The sequence below is a fragment of the Prunus persica genome, chromosome G3 (genome assembly GCF_000346465.2).
Source record: "Prunus persica cultivar Lovell chromosome G3, Prunus_persica_NCBIv2, whole genome shotgun sequence".
Classification (NCBI taxonomy): Eukaryota; Viridiplantae; Streptophyta; class Magnoliopsida; order Rosales; family Rosaceae; genus Prunus; species Prunus persica.
In genome coordinates this window covers 26,099,075-26,125,770 of record NC_034011.1, presented here as the reverse complement: position 1 = coordinate 26,125,770, position 26,696 = coordinate 26,099,075, and the positions used below count along the sequence as shown (strand labels likewise).

At 37.7% G+C, this 26,696-nt stretch overlaps 3 protein-coding genes and 1 long non-coding RNA gene across 4 annotated transcripts; 2 read left to right on the top strand and 2 right to left on the bottom strand.

Annotated features, from left to right (window-relative positions):
- Positions 278-1,797, top strand: LOC109947840. The gene is made up of 2 exons (XR_002270611.1): positions 278-834; positions 1,437-1,797. It is a non-coding gene; the product is annotated as an uncharacterized LOC109947840 (long non-coding RNA).
- LOC18781677 lies at positions 4,403-17,500 on the top strand. The gene is given in 16 exon segments (XM_020559043.1): positions 4,403-4,539; positions 4,542-4,889; positions 5,071-5,580; positions 5,697-5,852; positions 5,952-10,565; positions 10,689-10,976; positions 11,060-11,542; positions 12,275-12,388; positions 12,479-12,634; positions 12,725-13,294; positions 13,404-13,703; positions 13,793-16,048; positions 16,191-16,352; positions 16,440-16,571; positions 16,662-16,811; positions 16,901-17,500. Coding segments are annotated over 16 exon segments (10,572 nt in total). The 5' UTR covers positions 4,403-4,503; the 3' UTR covers positions 17,198-17,500.
- On the bottom strand, positions 17,617-18,567 carry LOC109948154. Its single transcript, XM_020560115.1, has one exon. It carries the CDS (start codon positions 18,565-18,567, stop codon positions 17,617-17,619), a length of 951 nt encoding a protein of 316 aa, XP_020415704.1.
- On the bottom strand, positions 21,223-25,079 carry LOC18781961 (pescadillo homolog). The gene is made up of 13 exons (XM_007214889.2): positions 24,960-25,079; positions 24,750-24,835; positions 24,267-24,515; positions 24,046-24,168; positions 23,844-23,928; positions 23,649-23,759; positions 23,409-23,502; positions 22,981-23,267; positions 22,604-22,711; positions 22,364-22,485; positions 21,960-22,179; positions 21,633-21,830; positions 21,223-21,516 (listed from the first exon to the last, which is right to left on the bottom strand). Exons 1-13 carry the CDS (start codon positions 24,987-24,989, stop codon positions 21,427-21,429), a joined length of 1,803 nt encoding a protein of 600 aa, XP_007214951.1. The 5' UTR covers positions 24,990-25,079; the 3' UTR covers positions 21,223-21,426.

Sequence of the window (26,696 nt, the reverse complement as noted above, 5' to 3'; positions counted from 1 at the left end):
GCATTTCTCACACTAATTTAATTTAATTACACCATACGCAGTCTTCTAAATTATCCGGTATATGCGTGTGGATTAGGTCAATGAATCAGGATAGTGAGTCCGTCCCCTTTCACTCAAGTTCAAATCTTCTTTAATTATAAATTAAGTTAAGTAATTTGGACGATATCACTTGATCCGTGACCAAACCCAACTCCAATAAAGTTGAAAGCTAAACTTGATGTCTACATTTTAACCATCACAATGATCAGCACTGCAAAACTCATCCGGCAAAAATATTATCCGCAAGAGGAACACATTATATTCAGCAAATTAAGGAGCTGTAACCCCACATTTTCATAGGACAAGTTAATTATATGACAAAAAGCCTGGCTGCTGCAATTTTTGCCTAAGAATAATTGGATCTAATTGAATGTGCAGTTTGTGTAAAGCTGCATGAGTCTAGCAGGTCATGTGAGCTATCAATCAATCAATCTGTAGGACCATTGCATTAGTGGCCAACTCATCCATACATTGCATATTAGCATATAAAAAGTGACAATTTTGTCACTTCCTGTGGCTGCTGCTTTTGCTATTATAACTATCAACAGATTAATACAGTCAGATCAAAAACACTGAACTCAAAAGCTGCAAAGACAGTCAGCAGCATCAGCAACAAAGGCAGACATAAAAAGCTTGCTAGCTGCATCCGTGGATTCAATTCAACTTAAAAGCTCCAAAGTTTGAGGTAGCTTTTGGAGTTTGGATCAAAACAAAGTTCCTTCATGCGCCTCAGAATCCACTATCTGCAGATTAATGGCAACAGAAGCTGATACTCCAGAAGCTATATCTGTCACGGTAGGGTATTCTAGAAACTTGATCACTACTCAAATAGCTTACTCTGTTTTTTTCTGTAATCTCATGATCTCTGTATGATAGAATTATATTTTATCTTATAATTATGCGTTATAGTATAATTGTTCTCTTTGATGAAATATCAATCACAATCATATGTAGGCAAGATCATGTATTGCTAGTTACTACAAAGGAGTATCTTAACTTCAACACTTCGTTTTCCAGCAAAAAACTTAACACACTTTTTTTTAGCCAGAAACCAATGAGCAGGTAACTATTTTTCAATCCAGACGCAGTATTAGATGAACGAAGAGGATCCTCTCCTTTGTTTTTTCTCCCTCTTTTCTATCCTTCCTCAAAATTGAAATCTTAAGAGCTTAATAAACACAACCCCATTGTTCATTTTTTTTAGTATACTTAAAGGGAGAAGTTCAAGAAAGTCTCTTGATTTTGAAAACAAATAAATCCAATTCAAGAGATCCACCACACAGTCAAGAACAATAAAAAAAAATCAACATTAAATTCTGCTTAAATGAAATAAAATAAATCGGCTTCGAGAGAATCCTTACTGGACTTGCATTGTGACATGGAAGCTGGGATGACAGGACCAAGCGGCAGCTTTAGACTAGGCAACATATCTCCAATTGGCTCCCTTGGCGCATCAATATGAGATTGCACAACTGGAGAGAAACAAGTGCGCATCATGTCAAAGGAACCCCTATTTGTTGCACTTGCACTGGGAGATGACTGAGGAGTTGGACAAGTTACACTGTTCCCGTACAAGAGCTGTTGTTCCTCACGAATTGTCAAAACTCCATTATCATTCCTTGCAACATGTTTTACTGCCAATTCTGTTTCCAAAAAACCTTTGCTTGTATCCACAGAGTCCATATAAGCATAAGTACCATCAAACTCCAACAAAATCTAATTCAAATCAAACAAGTCAACAGAACCCAAATTTGTGTCTCTATTTCCACTGCAATTATGTACCTCTTCCTTTATGGGCAACGCTGCAATTGGTTACTAAATCCCTTTTTTTTTTCCACTAAAAAACTTGTAGGAGCAGAAAACATAGAAACCATACTAGAAGCCTCCAATTCCAAATGGGAATCTGTGATATGGGCATTGCAGGGGTGTTTGGGAAGGAGAAATTCTGTTTCTAAACCTTTTTATTCTTAAATCTTCTTCGAACATAAGTTTTCTGTAACCTCTCGGCGTTCCCAAACACCCCTGCAAAGTCCATTGTGGGGTGGATCTCTTGAATTGGATTTATTTGTTTTCAAAATCAAGAGACTTTCTTGAACTTCTCCTTTTTAAGTATACTAAAAAAAATGAACAATTGGGTTGTGTTTATTAAGCTCTTAAGATTTCAATTTTGAGGAAGGATAGAAAAGAGGGAGAAAAAACAAAGGAGGAGATCCTCTTCGTTCATCTAATACTGCTTATGGATTGAAAAAAGGTGTTCAAGTTTGCAACATACAGACAAGAACAATTCAACGTAACTATTATTGTTATGCTTGAAATTTTGAATTTGATGTTAGAACAATGAATCCGGTACACCAGATTGCAACATACATACAAGAACAATTCAACGTAAATATTATGGTTATGCTTAAAGCTTGATCATTTCTTATTTAGGATTAGTATTATAAAGTTTATATTTTTGATCAAAAGAGATCAAAAGGTTCCTGCCTTTTCAGCTTTATTTCCCTCCAACATATAGTTTTCATCCTGTGTGTATGAGATTATGCACTTGTCTAGATTTTGATCCTTTTGACTATTAGATTTCATATACACTTCGTTTGCCAAGATAAGAACTGAGCTCCCCAAAAACCAAAGTTCAAATCGTATAGGGTTTAGGAAATAGTTCATGTCTAAGATATCATACAACTCCCATTTAGACTAGGCTGACGTGTATAGACCAAACTGCTTAGACAAAGCTCAAATTTTTATCTACAAAGTACCTAAATAAATTATAGAAAAGGGGTAATGAAAGAAAAGAAACACACCCAAATATGCAAAGTGAAGATATGTATTCTAACAGAACACTTACGAAAACAAATATTCACAATAAAACATTGAGCTACTTCATCCATGCGTCAAAGAATGGCTTCTTAACCTACATTCTGCACCACGAAAGAAAACGAAATACAACTTCAGTGCGTTCATAAATATAAAAAAGGATATACAATTTTGAGGCTCAAAATGAGTTAAATCGATAACAAGTGATGCTAAATGGTTTTTTGAATACACAAACCAGATGGGAGAGAGATACAATAAGCCCATGATAGTTAAAGAACCAGAAGGATGTGTAACTCTATGCTTCTTTTGTTACATTTTGTTATAGAATTCCTAGTTATATAAAATGTGACAATTCCTCCTTAATGTAGAAAGAAGGGGAAGGCAGATATTTGACAAGCGGGCAGTTCGACATCACGATCAGCCAATGTTCTCCTGTGCAAGTGAATAAATCCGAAGGTGAGTCGGATCAGCATCTGGAAACAGTGAAATGCTTTGCAGAGGGTGAAAACACACAGGTGGGATGTAGTGCGCAGGTTGAAAGCAAGAACAGCAGCTTTGGAATCTCAGAGGGAGGAAGTTTTTTAGCATCACTCTCAGATTCTAAGGTTGACAAACAAGACACTTGCGTATCGGAGAATTCCCAAGGTGATGAATCAAATCAAGCAGAAATGGAGATTTTAGACAAGGAAGACCAGCTTCTGAGAGGCAAAGAGTTTGGAGTTGTAGAAGAAACAGGAAGTAAAGAAAAAGAAGTCGTGGAAGAAATAGACAACAAGGCTGAACAACATAGTGAAAGTCATTTCATTGCCAATGACCTCGATGAACATGTTCAAGTAATCTCAGATCAACAGGATTCAATCAATGAAAATCCACAATGTGTTGAAAAGGAGGCAAAGAGTTCACATGAAGATGTGAAAGGAAGGCAACTGGCAGATGAAATTGCTGATTCATCCAGTGAACAAGTTTCCGTTCTACTTGAGGAACGCTCATTTCAAGAGGATGAAGCTGCAGTTCGTACTCTCGATTTGACGAACAACAGCCTCAAGAAGGATATTAAGCCAGAAACTTCAATTGATGAAAACAGAGACAATACCTCTAGCACCAATACCATATTTCAAGAAGAATTTGAGGAAGAAACAGGAATCAAAGGACTAAAGAACAAGGCACCAGAGTCCTTTGATGCAGTGTATGAGGAGAAGGGTCCTGAAGCAACTGTGTTTAACAATGATAAAAGTACAGATGATGACTCCAGCTCAACAATAGTTGCAGGTCCTGACATTCCGAATGATGAAGCAACCTTGGAAGCTAAAGAGTGTGCTGAGGACAAGCTACAAAAGACATCTATGACAGATAATCATGAGGAAAAAGCTGGACTTGAAGTAGGGAAGAAGGCAAATGAGGCCCCTGGTATCCTAGACACTCCACTTATCACACAAACAGAAGAGACACACTTGCCGGAAGTAGGAAATCCTGATATATTCGAAGTACATCCTGAAACTGGGTCAGAAGACATCATCAAGGAGAGTCCAAAAGAACCTGAGTACCAAAACGAATTCCTTGAGGAAACTCCCGAAGCCAGTGACACTGCAAGTGAAACAGTTAAAGATGATGAAAGTTCAGAACGACATTTTGGCAGTCCATGCATGAAACATGAGGAAAATACAAAGAGAAAAGGTGAGGCACTGGATGTGGGAGAGGCTAAAGCAGGGGAGGAGGAAGATAGCCAAGGATTTGCTGCTGTAGGACCTATCCAGGAAACAGAGCAGAGCAATATGAATTCAGCAGAACACGAAGGAGAAACTGACACTAACTTAGTTGAGAAAATTGAATCTGCACACTACGATATTGAAAGACCCTTGAATTTAAATTCTGAGGAGAATGACACAGAAACTTTGAGAGAAAATACCAAAACAATTACCACTGATGAAGCAGAGAGACAAGTTATAAACCTTGAACAAAGCTTCAAGAAAGAAGGGAAGGAAGATACAGCAATTCCTAGTTATGAAATCACTGAAGATGAAATTCCTGAAGAAAAGGTATCTAAAAATACCTACTTGAACCCCCTTTTATTGGAACTCAAAAGTTCTTGATTATAAAATTCTGTTAATAATATATCTCAGACCTTTTTCAATGATTCTTTTATCCAATACTTGGTTCATGTTATTTTCTTTGCAGAATATCCTAGAGATAATATAATTCAAAGATATCTTTATGCAGGTTCTTAAAGAACCAGGAGATTCTGGAGGAGGTGAGAGCACCACGTGGGAGCTAAATAAGAATATCGAAATACCTGAAAATATTCTTAATACGTCAACAGTGAAATGTGAAGAAGGTGAGCAGGGAGAAGGTAAGAACACAGCTCCAACAAAAGCTACAGAAGAGGATCACAGAGATGAGGACCCGTTTACTGTCGAAGTGGCTGAAGAAGATCATGACTATAACAGTGCAATCTCGGTTACAGAAACGAGCGCAAAAGTAACATCAAATGATGAAGAAGATGCACCACAGGCCTTGCAGAAAAATGAACCAGGAGGGGACCTTCAAAATGTGCTGGATGTGATGCCTGAGGAAATTAAGACAGAAACATCCAGGGAAAGTGCAGAAGTAATTACCTGCAGAAAAGAGGAAAGAACAATTCAGAACTCACAAGAATCCTCGGACAAAGAAAGGAAAGAAGATATAGAAAGTACAATTAATACAGAAGAAAATGACACTGCAGTGGTGGAGGTAAGATTAGGATAAACTTTGTTATGAGTTTTTCTTTCTGGCTTATCATGTGATACGTAATCTCCCATCACCCCCATAGAAACTTTGTTATGAGTTCTTTTTTTCCCCCATTTTAGGCATGTACTAAGGCAGCTGATTTGAGTACAATTATAGAGGAAAAGAACTTAGAGGAGCAGGAAATTCAGAAACTCTCTTCTTCATTGGTAGTAGAAGAAACAACTAAGGAAATCTCAGAGGAAGAAGAAATCTATGGAGTGATACTAAAAGAAGAGGTCAGCTTGCATACAATATCAGAAATTTTATTTTCTTTAGATGATTTCATTATACTATTATTTTACAAATGCCAATTCACAAATTCATATCCCTAACAGAGAAAGGAAGCACATGCAAAATGTAAGGAGCCCGCTGAGGGAGCAAATCTGACACAAGACTTAAAATCTGAAACTACAGAAGACAGAACAGAGACAGATAAGGACATCTATGCTCCAATTTCAGAGGGAGAAATCCATGCAGAAGAAAGCAAGAAAACATTTGTTCCAAAAAATTCCTTTCTCTCTGATGTACCCGAGATGGAGATTGAAAAACATTTTCAGGTGAACGATGTGCCTACAGTTAGCAATTTTGACTCTGTGTCCGGAATAGTGAGTCAAGTAACAGGCTTGGTGGAAGCTGAAACAGAGAACCAGGAGCAGGAAAAAAAGAATGATATTGCTCCTGAAGAGAAGGTTCTACCAACCATCTTCACCAGTGAAAAGATTGATGTACAAGAAGAGGAAAATTTCAATTCAAAAGAGAAGTTGGAGAACCAGATTCCAACAACAGCAGGTAAACCTGAAACATGCTTGAAAGAAGCTGAAGCAGAAAATAAGGAGCATGTCCAAAATATTGATCCTGAAGAGAAGGGCGTAGAAACCATCTTAACAGATAAAACAGCCTTGGACATTGAAGATATTGCTGTACAAGCAGGGGAAAATTTCAATTCAAAAGAGAATTTGGAGGAGCAGATTCCAACAGCTGCAGATGAAGGTGAAACATTCTGGAAGGAAGCTGAAGCAGAAAACAAGGAGGAGATCAAACATACTGATATTGCTTCTGAAGAGAAGGGTCTAGAAATCATCTTAACGGATGAAACGGCCTTGAACATTGAAGACATTAATGTACAAGCAGAGGAAAATTTGAATTCAAAAGACAACTTGGAGAAGCAGATTCCAACATCAGCAGATGAAGGTGAAACATTCTCGAATGAAGCAGAAGCAGAAAAGGAGGAGGAGATCAAACATACTGATATTGCTCCAGAAGAGAAGGGTCTAGAAACCATCTTAACGGATGAAACGGCCTTGGACATTGAAGACATTTATGTCCAAGCAGAGGAAAATTTCAATTCAAAAGAGAACTTGGAGGAGCAGATTCCAACAGCAGCAGATGAAGGTGAAACATTCTGGAAGGAAGTTGAAGCAGAAAACAAGGAGGAGATCAAACATACTGATATTGCTTCTGAAGAGAAGGGTCTAGAAACCATCTTAACGGATGAAACGGCCTTGGACATTGAAGACATTAATGTACAAGCAGAGGAAAATTTGAATTCAAAAGACAACTTGGAGGAGCAGATTCCAACATCAGCAGATGAAGGTGAAACATTCTCGAATGAAGCAGAAGCAGAAAACAAGGAGGAGATCAAACATACTGATATTGCTCCGGACAAGAAGGGTCTAGAAACCATCTTAACGGATGAAACGGCCTTGGACATTGAAGACATTTATGTACAAGCAGAGGAAAATTTCAGTTCAAAAGAAAACTTGGAGGAGCAGATTCCAACAACAGCAGATGAACATGAATCATGCTTGAAAGAAGCCCAAGCAGAAAATAAGGAGCAGGTAAAAAATACTGATAGTATTCCTGAGGAGAAGGGTTTAGTAACCATCTTAACAGATGGAACATCCTTGGACATTGAAGATATTTATGTTCAAGCAGAGGAAACTTTCAACGCAAACGAGAAGTTGGAGGAGCAGATTCCAAAAGCAGCGGATGAAGGTGAAACGTTCTTGAAGGAAGTTGAAGCCCAAAATGAGGAGCAGGCCAAAAATATTGATATTGCTCATGAAGAGAAGCGTCTACCATCCATCTTAACAGATGAAACGGCCTTGGACATTGAAGATAATGATGTACAAGCAGAGGAAAATTTTAATTTAAAAGAGAACTTGGGGAAGGAGATTCAAACAACAGCAGATGAACGTGAAACATTCTTGAAAGAAGCCGAAGCAGAAAATCAGGAGCAGGTAAAAACTACTGATATAGTTCCAGAAGAGAAGGGTCTAGCAACAATCTTAACAGATGAAACATCCTTGGACGTTGAAGATATTGATGTACAAGCAGAGCAAAACTTCAAATCAAAAGAGAACTTGGATGAGCAGATTCCAGCAGCAGCAAATGAAGGCGAAACATGCTTGAAGGAAGCCGAATCAGAAAACAAGGAGCAGACAAAAGATATCAATATTGCTCCAGAAGAGAAGGGTCTAGCAACCATCGTAACAGATGAAACAGCATCAGAAATTGAAGATGGTGATGTACAAGCAGAGGAAAATTTCAACTCAAAAGAGAACTTAGAGAAGCAGTTTCCAACAGCAGCAAATGAAGTTGAAACATGCTTGAAAGAAGCCAAAGCAGAAAATAAGGAGCAGGTCAAAGATACTGATATTGTTCATGAGGAGAAAGGTCTAGCGACCATCTTAACAGATGACACATCCTTGGACGTTGAAGATATTGATGTACAAGCTGAGCAAAATTTCAACTCAACAGAAAACTTGGAGGAGCAGATTCCAACAGCAGCAGATGAAGATAAAACATGCTTTAAGGATGCCGAAACAGAAAGCAAGGAGCAGACCAAAACTACTGATATTGCTCCAGAAGAGAAAGGTCTAGCAACCATCTCAGCAGTTGAAATGGCCTTGGACATTGAAGATATTGACGTAAAAGCAGAGGAAAATTTAAACTCTAAAGAGATTTTAGAGAAGCAGATTCCAACAGCAGCAAATGAAGGAGAGACATGCTTGAAGGAAGCCGAATCAGAAAACAAGGAGCAGACAAAAAATATCAATATTGCTCCAGAAGAGAAGGGTCTAGCAACCACCTTAACAGATGAAACGGCATCAGAAATTGAAGATAGTGATGTACAAGCAGAGGAAAATTTCAACTCAAAAGAGAACTTAGAGAAGCAGTTTCCAACAGCAGCAGATGAAGTTGAAACATGCTTGAAAGAAGCCAAAGCAGAAAATAAGGAGCAGGTCAAAGATACTGATATTGTTCGTGAGGAGAAAGGTCTAGCGACCGTCTTAACAGATGACACATGCTTGGACGTTGAAGATATTGATGTACAAGCAGAGGAAAATTTCAACTCAAAAGAGAACTTAGAGAAGCAGTTTCCAACAGCAGCAGATGAAGTTGAAACATGCTTGAAAGAAGCCAAAGCAGAAAATAAGGAGCAGGTCGAAGATACTGATATTGTTCATGAGGAGAAAGGTCTAGCAACCGTCTTAACAGATGACACATCCTTGGACGTTGAAGATATTGATGTACAAGCGGAGCAAAATTTCAACTCAAAAGAGAACTTGGAGGAGCAGATTCCAACAGCAGCAGATGAAGATAAAACATGCTTTAAGGATGCCGAAACAGAAAACAAGAAGCAGACAAAAACTACTGATATTGCTCCAGAAGAGAAGGGTCTAGCAACCATCTCAGCAGTTGAAACGGCCTTGGACATTGAAGATATTGATGTCAAAGCAGAGGAAAGTTTCAACTCTAAAGAGATTTTAGAGAAGCAGATTATAACAGCAGCAGATGAAGGTGAAACAGGCTTGAAGGACGCTGAAGCAGAAAATAAGGAGCAGGTCAAAGATACTGATATTGTTCATGAGCAGGTAAAAAATGATATTGCTCCTGAAGAGAAGGTTCTAGCAACCATCTTAACAGATGAGACATCATTGGATGTTGAAGATATTGATGTACAAGCAGAGCAAAATTTCAACTCAAAGGAGAACTTGGAGGAGCATATTCCAGCAGCAGCAGATGAAGATGGAACATGCTTGAAAGAAGCCAAAGCAGAAAATAAGGAGCAGGTCAAAGATACTGATATTGTTCATGAGGAGAAAGGTCTAGCGACCGTCTTAACAGATGACACATCCATGGACGTTGAAGATATTGATGTTCAAGCAGAGCAAAATTTCAACTCAAAAGAGAACTTGGAGGAGCAGATTCCAACAGCAGCAGATGAAGATAAAACATGCTTTAAGGATGCCGAAACAGAAAACAAGAAGCAGACAAAAACTACTGATATTGCTCCAGAAGAGAAGGGTCTAGCAACCATCTCAACAGATGAAACGGCCTTGGACATTGAAGATATTGATGTAAAAGCAGGGGAAATTTTCAACTCAAAAGAGATTTTAGAGCAGCAGATTACAACAGCAGCAGATGAAGGTGAAACAGGATTGAAGGACGCCGAAGCAGAAAATCATGAGAAGGTAAAAAATGATATTGCTCCTAAAGAGAGGGTTCTGGCAACCATCTTAACAGATGAAACGGCATCGGAAATTGAAGATAGTGATGTACAAGCAGAGGAAAGTTTCAACTTAAAAGAAAACTTGGAGAAGCAGATTCCGACTGCAGCAGATGAAGGTGAAACAGGCTTGAAGGAATCCGAATCAGAACACAATGAGCAGGTAGAAAATGATATTACTCCTGAAGAGAAGGTTCTATCAACCATTTTAACAGATGAAACGGGCTTAGACATTGAAGATATTTACGTAGAAGCAGAGGGAAATTTTGACTCAACGGAGTTCTTGGAAAATCAGATTCCAACAGAAGCAGGTAAGACCACGGAGCAAAGCTTTCAAGTGCAAAGTCTTGAGAAAGCAGATCCAAAATTGGGAGTTGAAGATGAGAGTCACGAATCAGAAGATCATCCTGAGAAGAATATCATAATAGTTGAAGAGGTATGCAGTATAATAGAACATGAATGAACATATATATGCATGTGACATGCAAAGCACAAAATTACGTACAAACACTAATTACAAATACAATACAATTTATATCTTTCCTTATTCTTTATGAAGCCGCAATGGTTGCAGGTCTTTGATGAACCAAAGATCAAAGGCAGAGATTTGAACAAAGAAGAAATCCTAGAAGGCAATGTCACCTTTTCACCAGAATCAATTGAAGAAGATGCAGGCAATAACTCCCAAGAAATTGAAAAAGAGATAAAAAATCTCAAAGAAGAGGGCAGCAGTGTAGAGAGCATGAAAGAAGGCAATGGTGATGACCTCTCACCAGAGTATATTCCAGAAGATGAAAGTGAAAAGTTCAAAGAAGACAAAATGGATGCAGTGGAGTGGAAAGAAGAGGTCAGCTTATAAGCCTCCCTCTCTACAGAAAATATTATTTTTCTTTGTATGTATATTTTAAATATAAACTATCTTTTGTGCAGATCCTTGAAGAGTCACGTACTGCTGGAATAGGTGAGAGCACAGTATCTGAGACAAATAAGATTGCTGAAGAAATTCTTAATACTTTGCCAGTGAAATATGAAGGTGGTCAGCAGGGAGAGGGTAACATCCCAGCTTCAGCAAAAGCTTCAGAGGAAGAAGACCCAATTGAGGACACATTTCCTGTCAAGTTGGCTGAAGTCGAGGATGATGATATTAGTACAGTCGAGGTTATAGAAACGAGTGCGAAGGTAATTGGTGAAGAAGGTTCACCACGGGCTGTGCAGAAATATGAACCAGGAGAGGGGCTTCAAAAATTGCTGGATGTGATGCCTGAAGAAACCAAGGCAGAATCATCAAGAGAAAATGCACAGGTAATTACCTGCACAAAGGAGGAAAGAGCAATTCAGAACATAAAAGAATCCAAAGAAGAAGATACAAATGCCATAAATGATACGAAACAAAAAGACACAGGATCGGAGGAGGTAAGATTAGCATCATCAAAATGTTATGACTTTTTCTTATTGGCTTACGCAGGATAAAAAGACAAGTCACTGATCATATGAACACAGGAAAACATCATGTAGTATTTTAAAAATTGAACCGAAAATTTCGGTGTTCAAAAAATCGGCTAGGCGGGTCTGGGCGCTTGGGCGGGTTGGGTCCCCTTTTTTTTGGTTTGAGTTTTAGTCCGATACCGAGAGAGTCTTGGAGGGACATGGAGAGGAGGAAGAGTTAGACTTTTAGAGGCCTAGCTTTTCATTTCAAGGATTTTTCTTCGTAGTTCTATTATATGCTTTATGCTTAACTTTATAATTTATATATCTTTTTATTTTGCATGATTTTGGTATAAACTTATAATTTATAAATACAAAATAATTATATATAAAAAAGAAACGCCTAGGCCACGATTACTCCTCTAGGCACCAGGGCCTAGCGATTTTTCGAACATTGCAAAAATATATATTTTAGTTTCAGTCTTTTCTTAATCCATTGTCTTCAAGGTGCTATAATGCTATAGAAAAGTTCATGTAGATTTGGAAAATGGTTAGGAAGAACTCCTATCAACCAGCAGTTGAAGGCTGACAGCCTTTGTTAATATCAGAAGAAACCTTAGAAGCTACCTGCTATCATCAATAAGGAAACAAATTGTTATATATTGACATTATATGCCTGCTATCCCAGTTTATAATCCTTTCATCTCTTATATTATATAGGTGTTGGAGAGAAACAGTAGAGAACAAGAAACAGGAGTGCATGCATTACAGGAAATTCATCCTCAAGAATTCAATGATAAAGAAACAACTGAAGACAACTCCACGGAATATCAGGTCTTGAACACAAGCACAAGGCTTACTGAAATACATGCATGATCCCTTTTTGGTCTTCTCTAATCACAAAACTCACACTTATCCATGTAGGCGTGTATTGAGGCAGCTGATTTTAGCCCAAAAATAGTACAAGGAAACTTAGAGGAACAGGCCAATCGGGAACTCTCTTCTTCACTGGTGGGAGACAACATAATTAAGGAAAGCTCAGAAGAAGAAGAAAATTATGTGTCGAATCTGAAAAAAGAGGTCAGCTTGCATACGATATCAAAATCAGTTTTTTCAGATTGTTCCATGATGTTATTTATTTACAGCTGTCAATTTACAAATTTATAACAGAAAAAGGAAGCGCATGAGGAATGTAAAGAGCCCATTGAGGTCACAAATATGATAGAGGAGGAAACAAACTCTGAAACTTTTGAGGACAAAAGAAAGCCAAATGAGGACCTCTGTACTCCTATTTCAGAGGAAGAAACCCATGCAGAAGAAAGTAATTCCTTTCAGTCCGAGGTATCTGAGAAGGATGGCTCCACAGTTATCAATTCTGACTCTGTGTCTGGAATTGTGAGGCACCAAACAGTCTTGAAGGAAGCTGAAGCAGAAAACAAAGAGCAGGTCGAAAATACTGATACTGCTCTTGATGAGAAGGGTCTAGCAACCATCTTGACGGATGGAACTACCTTGGACGTTGAAGGTATTGATGAACAATCAGATGAAAATTCCAACTCAAAAGATTTCTCAGAGAGCCAGATTCCAACAGTTGCGGTTGTGGATGAAGGTGAAGAGAAGGTAGGACTTGGAAACATCAATTTAGATGACGCCCCTGTTAACTTTCAAGTGCAAAGTCTTGAAGAAGCAGAACCAACACTGAGAGTTGAAGATGAGAATAATAACATGATAGCTGAAGAGGTATGCAATATAAAATATGATGAGCATATGCATGTGACAGCATGCACACAACACAATTATATAAAAACACTAATTAATCTCATATTTCTAAATTTCTTGCTTTTTCTAGGTGAAGCCTCAACTGTTGGACCAGGTCTTTGATGAACCAAAGAACATTGAGGGAGATTTCAATAAAGGAAAAATCATAGAAGCCAATGCTGCAATTTTTTCGCCAGAATTAATTCAAGAAGAAACAGTTAAGAACTCTCAAGACAATGACAAGGAGACAGAAAAGTTAGAGGAAGAGGGAAGCAGCATAGAGAACATAAAAGAACTCAATACTAATGACCTCCAACTAGAGTCTATTCCAGAAGATGGAAGTGAAAAGTTCAAAGATGACAAACAGGAAGCAGTGAAGTTCAAAGAAGAGGTTAGCTTATAAGGCTCACTTTGTCCCTAGGGAAAATATTGGTTTGTATTTGTATGTCTATTTTAAATATAATCTTATCTTTTATACAGATCCTTCAAGAGTTACATGCTGCTGGAGTAGGTGAGGGCACTGCATGTGAGACAAGTAAGATTGCTGAAAGGTCTGAAGAAATTTTGTATACTTCACCAGTGAAATATGAAGAAGGTCCACTTGGAGAAGGTAACAGTCCAACTTCAGCAAAAGCTTCAAATGAGGAGGATAAAGATGAAGAAACATTTTCTGTCAAAGTGGCTGAAGACGATGATAGCAACAATGGTGCAGTCACAGTGACAGAAACAAGTGAAAAGGTGACATCAAATGAAGAAGGAGATTCATCACAGTCTTTGGAGAAATATGAATTGGGGGAGGAGGTACAGGTTAAAACTAGTGATTTAGCATATGAAAACAAGGTTTACAACCTGGAGGTCAAAGCTTCTTTTGCTGAAAGGACAGCAGAAGAGACAAGCTTGAGAAAGGAAGGGCACAAGGAGGTATCGGATTTGGCTTTGGAAAAGCTAGATGTTGATGCAACTGAAGAAGAAATCAGAGAAGGATCTGAAATAGTTCCTGAATCTGATTCTCAAAACATTGATGTAGTTTCCAAAGATGATATCATTGCTTGTCATGCACTCCACGAAGGGATATCAAAAGAGCAACTTCAAATACCATCTTCTACATTGCTTCCCGAGGAAAGAGAGCTCAAATCTAATCAACATGAGCATGAAACTACAACCCAAGACAAGAATATAGAAGAAGAGCACACACATGAAGGGGAAGTGCCAGCTGATGAAAACACGGGAGATGTATTTGCTGCAAGGTCAGTAGAAGAGGCACACTTGCAAAAGGAAGAACCCAGAGAGCTCAAAGCTTCTGAATTGTCTCTGGAAAAGCTAGATGCCAGTGAAAGTGAAGAAGAAATCAAAGAAAGTTTTGAAACGGTCTCTAAATCTGATTGTCTAAGCATTGATGCAGTTTCCAAAGATGAAATCATTGCTGATCAAACACTCCTTGAGGGGATAACAGACATGCAACTTCAGATACCATCTCATAGTTTGCTTCCCAAGGAAGAGGAGCTCAAAACTTATGAACACGAGCACGGAATTACAACCCAAGACAAATCCATAGAGGAAGAGCATGCCAAGAAAATAGAAATGCCAGCTGATGAAAATGGGGGATATTTTTTTGCTGCGAGGTCAGTAGAAGAGACAATCTTGCACAAGGAAGAGCTCAGGGAGCTCAAAGTTTCTGAATTGGCTCCAGAAGAGTTGAATGCTGATGAAACAGAAGAAATCAAAGAAACCTTTGAAACAGTGTCTAAAGCTGATTCTCAAAGCACTGATGTAGTTTCCAAAGATGAGATCATTGCTTATCAGATAGTCCATGAAGGGATATCAAAAGAGCAACTTCAGATACCATCTTCTATATTGCTTCATGAGGAAAAGGAGATCAAAGCTTCTGACGATGAACATGGAACTACCTCGGAAGAGATATGTCCACAAAAGGAAGAGCCCAAGAATGCCAAGGTTTCTGAAATGGCTCTGAAGACAATGGATGCAGATGAAACTGCAGAAGAAACAGAAGAAACTTGTGAAACAGCAAATAAATTTGCTTCTCAAAGCACTGATGTAGTTACCGAAGATGAAGTTGTCGATGATCAGACACTCTGTAAAGTGACATTAAAAGAGACTCCATCTACTGCATTGCTCACAGGTGAAACGAAGCATGCCACAATCACTACGACAGAAGAAGAAAACATGAGCAATGTGCAAATACAGGATGATGAGAACGGAAACGCTACAAGCACTGCAGAAGAGAAAAGCTTGCCAAAGGAAGAGCCAAGCGAACTCAAAGTGTCTGATGTTGAGCTTTACTCTAGTAAAGAATTACAAAAGGAAAGTTCAAATGAAGTTCATGAGGAAGAACGGAGCTCTCTGATAGGAGTTCCAGAAGTAGAGCCTCATGAAGATGAAGAAGGGGAAAGATATGATGATTCTCCATTGGGGAACCAGAAAACCACAGAACTAAAAGGAACAACCATGGAAGCCTCCAATCTTGACATTGAAACAAGTGAAAATGCTTCTGACTGTGCTCCAGAAGAAGGCTTCAGCAGATCACAAGATGCTACGATAAACAGAGAGCACCTAAAGAATGAAGCAAATGAAACAAATGAAACCATAAAGAACGAAGTTTCAAATGAACAGAAGCATCTTGAGGTAGCAATATCTGATTCAAGGGCAGAAGAGAGGTGGTGTGAGACAACAATTGAAGCAAATGAAACCAGAAAGAATGAAGTTTCAAATGAAGAGGTTAGATAATGAAATTGGACCGTACTTAGATATTAAATTTCATCTCTAGTTCTCTTCTTCCCTTTCCCCAAACACCCTCCTCCTTTATTTTCTGTTCTCGCATTGCAATTTCTGTATTAACTTAGGTGGAAACTTAAAACAGATCGAGGCCGAAAAGCTAGAGGCGAAAGATTTGCGGCCGATTTCTGTTAGTGGAGAAAACATCAGCCATAGAGAACAAGAAAATGAGTTGATAGCTGAAAAATATGAAGTAGAGAAGAGTGAATCATTTAATACCGCAAGAAATGAAAATCGGGACAACGAGGTTAGAGCATAGACAGCATTCTTCTCTTAGTTTTTCATTATGTGTGAATTTCAATCTTTAAAGATTCTGTTATCTATACTCATGCAGGAATCCCCGAAAGAAACTACAAAAGTGGCTAAAGATTTAACTGAAGACAAAGAACTTCAAACCAAAGAGAATCTGTGTGACACAACAGTTGAAGCGAATGAAAAAATTAAGGCTGGACTTTCAAATGACGAGGTCAAATATACAATTGGACTACCCCATCATATTTTTTTCCTGCAGTTATCTATATATTAGAGAAAGTACTAACACGGGGTATATTATCAGATCAAGGAGGATAAGGAACTTCCAAAGGATTCTGAGGCAGACTCTGTCAGAGAAGAGAGCCATCAAGAAAAAAAAGCAATAGCTGAAGAGTATCAAGTAGAGAAGACCAATGAAAGTTCTGTGATCAGAACAAACGAAAATCGGGGCGAGGTCAGTGAATAGAAAACAAACGTTCTTAATTACCATTTTAACTTAAATCCTCATAACCTATAATATTGAATATTTCATCTATAACTCAGTTGCCTGAGGAGAAAGATACAACAGCTAGCAAAGAAGTGCGAACTGAAGAGGAAGAAGAAGAGCACGAAAATGCTGAAGAAGTAAAAACATATGAAGAGACGGGAGAAAATGAACACAAAAATGCAGAGCCAGGCTATGATTCTCCCGTCATTGTAGAAGCCTCTAGAGATGCTGATGCAAAGATTTCACATAAGAAATCCCATAATATCCTTTCGGGTATCAAGCATTCAATATCCAAGGTGAAGAAAGCCATTACCGGCAAGTCTTCTCATTCAAAGACACAATCAGAAAAATAAATAAATAAAAAACAAAACCAAGTCGGTTCCGACAGTTGAAGAATTGGATGAATAAAGGTTTTATGTGGGTGTGCTTTTTCTAAGAGGTTTGAGTGTGGTATGTGTGCTTGTGCAGCTTGTATAAGTTCAATATTCTTTATTTGTATAAAGTGAGTTAAAGAATTGCCTGATTGTAAATTTGTAATCTTTTTGCCAATTTCTAGTGCATTCTGTTTAGGCATATATACAAGAAAATGGAGTGTACAGAGCCATTGTGTTCATCACTTTGTTTATTTGAGTGAAATTTTATTTTATTTTTCTCAATTCTTATATCTAAATCACGCATACCAACGTTAAATCTCACCAAGAGATACCATTACTGAAGCTACCTATAAGTTACCAATACGCACATGAATAATAAAAATCAACTAGCTAGCTAGCTATTCAATGTATGGCGTGAACCAAACAGTTTGAGTATTGAATAGGCTAGTACGAGGGTGATCATTGGGAACAATAAAACGCTGGATGTTCTTGTTTGTCAAGGAAAACACCCCAAAGTCGCGTCCCATCCACGGTGATGCTAAACAAGGATTATCGAAAGCAAAACAAATGCAATTTCCTTCAACTCTCTTCTTATAATCGCCATAAGTGAGACTGAGGCTTGTAGCAGAGATGAGCTTGTTGCTTGCCTTGCTCAGGAACAATATCCTATCGCCGCCGATGTCTTCAACCTCTACCCATTTAGGACCATTGTTGTTATATTCAAGCTTGAACACTCGGAATCCTTTAGTTTGAGGTGGAATGACATAATTGTGACCTAAGAGGGACTGGGGAATTATTGGATCCTTTTCATAAGCAAAACTAGTGTTATGGAGAATCAGAAACAGCTCCTTTGTTGTAGGATCTTTTGCTAAGCGAGGGCTTTCCTTTTCGGTAACATATACGACGCCACCCGTATTGTTAGAGGACAGGGAACGAACTGGCCTTGGATGAAGCATAACCAACTTTTGAGGTGGCCCGCTGTACTTATTACCAGGAGGCCCGGCATTGGCATGGCCGTCAGCATGTAACATTTGGAGATCGTACACGATCAAAAACTGTGCTGCATCCTGATTTGCAGGATATAATTTCCCATCAATTATTTCTATATCCAGAGGAGTGAAGCGTGTACCCTCTAGCACTGGCTCAATGAGGGTCCATGATTTATCTGTTGGTCTACAAAAGGCCAAATAAAGGCCTTCCCCGCAAAGGCCAGCCACAAGACATGATGAGTTTATTATCTGATGACGATGATGATGATGATCATCTGATTTTGACCATGACGACGTCGTTAGCAACGGCAATGAAGAGGCTACCACTTTCTTGAAAAAGAAAGGTCTGGTGCCGTACATGTATGGAATAGTGGATTGTGATGGCAGCATGACCCGAACACCTGAAATTGGGTTCAAGAAGAAGTTGAGGGTAGTATAAGGGTACTTGAGATGATAATCTCGCAAGGCGTGCAAGCAGAATGACCACGGATACAAAAAACCCTCGGGACGCTAAAATTCACTATCAACCATAATCAACCACCCCTCGATGGAACCAACACAATCTCGTCTGCTTATATAATCGTTAGAGCCAAACGACGACGACTTGTGAGTTTTGTTGTCACTTAGACTCAAGAAGTAATGATCTTTGAGAGAGAACGGGTGTGAACGGAGCATGAGCCAGGGAATCTCAAGTTAAGGAACAGGAGGGCAACGCTTAACGGTTAGGGCGGCTCTCCAAGAACGGCATACTGCGCCACAGCGGAGATAGTCTGGGAGGCATAGCCGTTGCAGAATCAATTGCATGATTTCTTCTGGGAGTTCATCAGACCACCTGCTTGTAGTAGTGGTACTGATCACTGCTTGAATTGCTCTTCTTATCCTCATCATCGCCATTGTGATGTTGTGGCGACTAAAATGTCGAGGGAGAGAAAGCAACAACTTTCTCGACAGGCGGTAGTATGTGAATGTGGCCTGAAAAATTGCAAAACCAACTTGTGTCCATTTCAACCTTGTGTTCCTAGAAACTTTTCTAATCGGCATGTTCTCCTGCATGCATATGTAGGACAACCAAGCAGCCACCAAACTCGTCTCAAGACGGAGGGGCTAAGGGGATGTGCAAGGAGGAAGGAGGGGAGGGAAGTGGAGGAAGAGAGGGATGGAGGCCTTCGGGGACGGCGGCTAAAACTTCTCTCTTAAGGTTTTCTCACTTAGGGTTTAGCTTTTTTTATGCTTTTTTGTGTGGGTACAGATTGTTCTTCGAAGTGTATCCGTGGGATTATGTTTTTGACACAAGTTTTGACATAATTTTTTGGCATTAGATTACTCCACTTTCAATGATTGAGATTAAACCTCACATGATAAGTAGTTTTAATTTTTTAAATAGACAATTATTAATTTTATTTTCTTTCTCATAAAAATAAAAGAAATAATTTTCTCTCTCCTCCCTTTTTTCTTATTGACGTAATCCCAACTGCCTCTTTAATATCAAATATTTATTAAGGTGTAATAAATAAAGAATTTCACCAAAAACTAAAGGCCCAAACCGTGAAGAGTCTCTTCAGTTTCCCCTTCTTGCTGCACACGCATATGCAGCCATCAATTCATCTTCAGTAGTTTTTTCTTTTATGTCAAAGCAATTTCTCCTATCTTAATATAGATATTGTATCATCAAAATATTGGAGCACCCACAAGATATTTCCTCCAACTCTCAGTCGCATATCTCCGGGAAAATTAATTAAATTTCAAGTCAACTTCCAATCATAGTTGTAGCCAATTTCTGGAATGGTAAATGCCCAGTTTATTAAGCTTATGATTCACAACAATCTGTAGCTCAAAGAATGACTTTCCCCCCAAGGCTACCTGTGTATATTGTATAACCCCGACAATGCCAGATGCCATCTTGGACATTGTTCATCTCTAATAATGTTTTGATATTCCTGTTCACATTGTAAGAATACTATCTATAAGTTTTCAAGCATAAAAATCTTAATCAAAATTAAGCCATTTGTCTACTTTCAATGATCTAAAGAATTTCAATAGTTCCAAAAGGATAGCTGCCAGTCATAGAACATCAATCATGAATGGTGATTCAAATTAAAGAAGTTCTAAGCTCATCTAATTGGTAAAAGTGAAGGTTGATCAGTGGAACTTGCCTTCTTCGCGAGATAATCAACAAGTGTTGTGGCATCAAATTTTCACTTTGTATTCTCTCTCTATTAAAACGATAAAAGTTCTTAATAAAAACAAAAAACAGTAATAGTCAAAATTTCAGATATGAGAAGATTAAAATCCCTAAATCAAACCCTCAAAAGAGATGGAGGTCTTTTCTGGTTTCTTGAAAGAGAGGGAGGGAGGAGACTCTTGTTGCAGATAAAGAGAGAAAAAGATATCGATGTTTTTTATGGTCTCATGAAAGAGAGTGAGAGAGATGTGTGTGAGAAAGAAGGGAGATTACCAAGAAAAAGGGAGGAGAGAGAAAATCGTTTCTTTTATTTTTATGGTGAGAGAGAAAATAAAATTAATGATTGTCTAATTAAGAAATTAAAATTATTTCCCATATCAAGTTTAATCTCAACCACTGAAAGTAGAGTAATATAATGGCCCAAAAAGTAGAGTAATTTATTTTTTAAATTTTTTTTAATTTCCTAGAAGAGTCCACGTCCTTGTGGGTCTCAATTTCCATGCAAACGTGGGGGTTTCTGATATGGATCCGGATCCGGATCCCTTAATATAACATTGGAACAGGTGAAACTCTACTTTTTAGGATTTGGAGTTTTTCATTAGAATTGAAAGTAATAGCCTTTGCGTTAGATTTTAAATTTATTTTTATTTTAGTTTGAATTGATATCATTTATTTATCTTCAACGATAAATTTTTAGTTAACTTGAAAATGTTAATTTTTTATTATCTAGCATGCAAGTGAAAAAAATATATATATTGTTATACAATATGAAGGGGCCTAATTCTTTACTTTAGCCCTGGCCCTCAAAAACTCAAGACTGACGAACAAATAACTTCGCAAAAACTTACGCAAGTTGGCAATAAATATAAATGATTGTATGGAAAATGCTCCAATAGGTTCAAACATTACCAGATATTACAGACATCAGCAGTCTATAACGAAATCAAACAAGAAAATTTCCTTGGCCACACTACCAAGTCTCGCTCCGAAACAGCAACTCAATAACAAAACCATAGAAGGTAATTTTCTCAGGCATCTTAACCTTCCTTTGATTTTTGAGATTCTTTAAGTTTTCTCTTCCGTTCCCTGATGACATCAATATGGTCCTTCTTTCGTTTTATCCCTTTCTGTATGAAAGAAAAATCCAGGACAAAATATTATTGCATTTGATATATAGTACATGTAATTTCTGAAGTTTTTTATAAGATCCATGAAAATAGCATGACGGCATCAACAAATTTACCTCCGCGGCTTCAAGGTTACCCCTCTTCCTACGGGACAAGCTCAATTTAGCCAATTCACTATCATCATCAAATTCTTCCTTATCCTCGGTCTCCTTGCCAGAGATATGATTATCTATATTTGAGACAGATGATGAATGCGGGACGCCATGAAGCTCCTTATTCAATTCATCATGATACTGCCTCTCAAGAGCCATCATCTGTACAGCATCAGAATTCAGTTAGCATCAATCAAGTAGTTTTGATGTCTCTATGCACATGACGAAATTAAATGGCAGAAAAATATCATACATCTAAGCATCATGCTACATTCTTTAAAACTTGTTTACCTTCTTCTTTTTCTCAACAGCTTCTTTTGCTTTTGCTCGGTCAATTACACCTTCAGCCAGTAATTTCTGAGGATCTTCCAAATCTTCTTTTCCCACACCTGGTAGGGGGAGGACTTCACTTCTGCCAGCAGTTTTCCATTGTTTAATGGTCTCAGCATAGTCAGGTACGTAACCTTCTGCCTCATTGTCAACAAATGGTGACAAGTGTGGGGGAGGATCCCTGTTCAAAGAGCAACCAAATTAACAACATTACATGTCATAAACTTCTATTATCAAATAGAGCAATGATAATCACAGGTAAGGAGTAAATCAAGGTCTATCAGTTCATGTAACCTATTAACCGGAAGCTGAGGAACATAGCCAATGAGACTTATTAGTTAATTCATCGTGTCTCCTAATATTACCTTCCCGCCAAATAACCCCCAGTTGGTAAAATGATCCGAGCATTTATACAATCATAAACCCATTGTGGTTGAATATATTCCCTGGCAAGGGTCTGACGACCATGCATTGGCCTGTCAACAATCTACAAAATAAACAAGCACTCTTGTCAGCCCTGTAATACAGATCAATGTTTTTCTTTTGTGGGAGGTGGGGTACCAAAGATCAGTCGACGACTCCGCCATATAGAAGTAACAGCATACCTGGTGGGTAATGCTCTCATCATTTTCCTCAAATGGAGCCCCATCACCTTCCCAAGAAACAGTGCCACCAAAAGCAGGAATAACAAAAAGCAATGACTCTCTGTAAACCTGAACATAGAAAAAAAAAAATTACAAGAAACACAAGCACAATTTCTATTGCCAATCAACTAAAAGAAACCAAATTACAACAGATTTTCAAATTAATCATGATGGGAGTTGCACTTTGATTATTATAAGAAAAATTAATTGCGTTATTATATTCTTTTATATTAAAACACCTTTAAGGCCTCACCCATCAGACCTATTTATTGGTAGGAAATTAATTTTTTGTCAATAAGATCTCTTCTAAGTTCCAATTTAAAACTTCTAAGACTCACCTCACGGTTCAAGAAAAATTTCATATCCTTGAAAAGTTTCTTACACTCTCTTGTGTCATCATCCTCTTCTTCCTCGCCAGCAACATCTTTAACAAGGTGCATTAATGCACCAGGTTCATTAGAAGGGAGTTGATGCTGAAGTTGGGCAAGCCTTAATTCAGACTCACTAACTGAATCCCCAATCTGCTGGCTCTCAACATTCCCTGATCCAGACAAACTTGAAGCTTGAGGATCCAACACAGCGGACCGAGAGTTAGCATCAAAGTATCTTGATAGTGCATAAAGATCTGCAAAGTTGAGAAAACTAAATCATACTGATGCTCCATTAACAGATATACACAAGCATACAATCCAACTCAACAATGCTAAAAACCCCGAAAGACAAGCTAAGATGTAGCTTATCTCAAGAAAGTAGTAAAATTGCATACCAGCTGCTAAAGCTTCTAATCGAGGATCAAGAATGGGTGGATACTTCACATTTATGGAACGATATAAATGACAATTCACAAATGCAAGAAGAGCCTGCACCATAGGTGGAGAAAAACTTTATTTCACGTAATTGGTTCATTGGAAGAATAAGAAAAGTAAATATATTCAACTATCAAAACATCTTTTACAGTACATGCATTGATAAGGAATAAATTGAAATTCAATGTAAAATATATAACCTCATAAAATTCCAAAAAGTTTAGCACGATATTGAAGTCAATATCCTCAGTCAAAACTTGCTGCAAGGGGTGAGGGGTCAACCATGTGACTTTTTGCCCCTTAACCTCGGCCTGCATGGACAAACAATGCAAACATATAACACAAAATGCACAGTATAAAGATTAAAATAAGCAGTGTACAGTATGTAACCACACCTGATAATATATGCCCTTGACAGATACAAAGACTTTGCGCAATTTATGAGTCCGAGATATATAAGCTTGCCATTCATGACTCAGCCTACCAATAAAGAAACACAAAGATCACGAAATGATTAACACTTGGAACTATCTAAACATCATTTCATAGTTCAAACGCCATTCTTCTTTTCATTTATGGCAGAATTCAGGTATCTACCTTCGACAGTTATGTATGCGTTTCACTTCAATTCTTTCCTCTATAGCAGGTAATGCTGCAAAGAGGTGAACCATGGTGAGACAGTCATCCAAATCTCTAAGTGCATCAATGAAATTTGGATACCTGCAAAATCAAACATACCAAAAAACAATTGTCAGAAGCTCAGCATACCATCAGAGACATGCAACTAACTTTTTGGCAACAAGAAAAAGTTAACAAACCTCTGCAAAATAATTTTATCTAATCTGTAAGTGGGTCTCCTTTGTCTCAGAAGATTTGCGCGATCCCGGTTCTTCTTCGCATCTGCTTTCTTTACTTTTCTTTCATATGCCCTGATCTCTCTCAAACGCTCAAGTAATGGTTCGTGTTGAATGAATGAAACATCCTTCAAGTGATAATAGGTATGGTGATTTCCTTTCACCTTTTTCTTCGGCTCCCGGGGAAAAACACCCTTTAAAATACACAGTTTCCTAAAATTTCCACAAGAACAATCGAAAAAATCAATACATAACAAAACTCCTTTTTCTTTCCGAACGAAATAGTCTAAGATAATTCAACCAGCACCTGGTTAACATTATAATAAAGCTCGAACTAACCTGAATACATAAACCCTAACAAATATGTAAACAGAAGTTGTATAAATATGTACACAGAAGTTGTATAAAATCACGTGAAAATATAGAAATTGCAACTTTAATGTGTACCTGAAGAGGGGTAGACTGACTTGAAGTTGCTTGACGGCTTGTGACCTAGTGATGTACCTCGCTGCATTTCCTTCCTTTTTCTTTCCCTGCAAATACGAAATAAAATTAAGGAAAAGTGTTAGAAAATGTTTAAATTATATATTGGAAAGTTTGATTTGAATATTGATACAGCTTAATTTATCGAACACGGGGAGGCGAAATAGAACTCACAGGAGGCCTGTAATGCTTATGCTTAACCATGGCTGCGGTGATGCTGAGACTGACAGAGGGAGAAAGAAGCGCGAGGAGGCTGAAGAAGATGTAATGTTATGTGTAAGTTTAGGTTAAGGGACTTAAAGAGTGGAACCGACTTCACGTTGGTCAGATGGTTCGGGTGCGGGTTTGTGTGCTGTACATAGGCTTGAGCCCAATTATATAAGAAATGTCTGGTTTGGGCCAGGCCCAAAACTAATAAGGACGTATTACGGAACAGACGGTCCAATTTGAGTGGGTGGTGTATACAGAAAATGTCGTTTGTAACCTTATGCTTTGTTTATAGGGGGAGTTTGTGTATATAATAAATGGTACAATGTGAATTATGGATAGATAGAGAGCTAGGGTTTTTCTTTTTCCAACAAGCAAGCATGTCCCACTGCCCAATAATTAATTGTGTATGATATTTTCTTCATCTTTTTTCCAATTTATCAGTTGTACATTTCACTATGAGAAATATAAAAACGATGTTAATTGCCAAATAAACATGAAACAATGCAAGAACGGAGCTATAATTGTAAAATTAGGAGGGCCGAAATAGAAAACACAAGTATATATTATTTTTAAAAGAGCCATTAATTTAAATTACAAATTGTCTATTAGTAAGTTTTATATATTACATTATATAATATAGAAGAGATATAAAAAAAATGGAGAGGGGGGAGGGGGGGGTGTGGTGTTGGGAAGAGCAGGGCCACTTTTTATGAATCCTAAACTCATTCTTGACATAGGGGTTTAGCAAACTAACCTAATTTTTACATTCTCGTTCCTCTAATTCAATGGTTGGAATGAAATATTGAGAATGTTATCATCAAAAAACTTGATGTTTACTTATTGGAGGTAGAATTTGTATGTATGGTTGTTAATATTTACACACTTATAACATTTTCATAAAAGCATACCATTAAATTGCAGGCCAAAAATATAAAGGTACAATTGTTACAATTGAAATGTTTAATCTAAGTGAATTGGAAAATTTATGGTTTACAATTTCTCCACCTTAAAAGTTAGATAAATCGAATAATTCTCAATCTACAATTGACACATGAATTATCGCTACTACCACACAAAGTTAAAACTAGATAATATGTATCATAAAATCCACTTTTTGCGTTTGTAAACTTTTGGTATCCATACCAATCTTAAAAATGTGAAGTAATTTGGACTTACTTGTGGTAACTTGGTAAGCCAATATTAGTAATTTAGTATTAGCATTCTAGCGTGTGTCAGCACAATACCTATTTTCTTTGTCATCGTATAATATTGATATATGTTAAAAAGGAGAGAATTGTCCCTTTAGAAAAGAAGTCTCCACATACTTAGACTGAAAAGCAAACAAAAATTGTATACATTATGTTTACTGATATATTGATGTATGTTAATAACCTCATTATGGTTAGACCCATGTGATAATTCAAAAACATCAATTTTGAAGGTATTATAAGAGCAACCCCAAGGGAGATTTCAAATGCAAAATGTTAATTTTGAAATTGATGGCTTATGTGGCAATTTGACAGTTTGAAAAAAATGTAATTCCACAAAAAATGCAAAATATCATATTATTTTATTATATTTTAAAAAACAAACGAAGCTCATATGATGCATAAAGTTTTAAAAGAAAGTATTATTCTAGCCATTCTCTCCTTATGTGAGTCGTAAAGGAAAATTCCATAGAGGAGGGAGGAGGAAGAAGCG

Excerpts from the sequence above, each read along its gene's own strand:
- LOC109948154 (XM_020560115.1), bottom strand. The coding sequence starts at position 18,567 with ATGTACGGCACCAGACCTTTCTTTTTCAAGAAAGTGGTAGCCTCTTCA.
- LOC18781961 (XM_007214889.2), bottom strand. The coding sequence starts at position 24,989 with ATGGTTAAGCATAAGCATTACAGGCCTCCT. Across the intron at positions 23,503-23,648 it reads ACTTTTTGGAATTTTATGAG|GCTCTTCTTGCATTTGTGAA; the intron begins GTTATATATTTT and ends CCTATGGTGCAG. Across the intron at positions 21,517-21,632 it reads GTAACCTTGAAGCCGCGGAG|AAAGGGATAAAACGAAAGAA; the intron begins GTAAATTTGTTG and ends TCTTTCATACAG.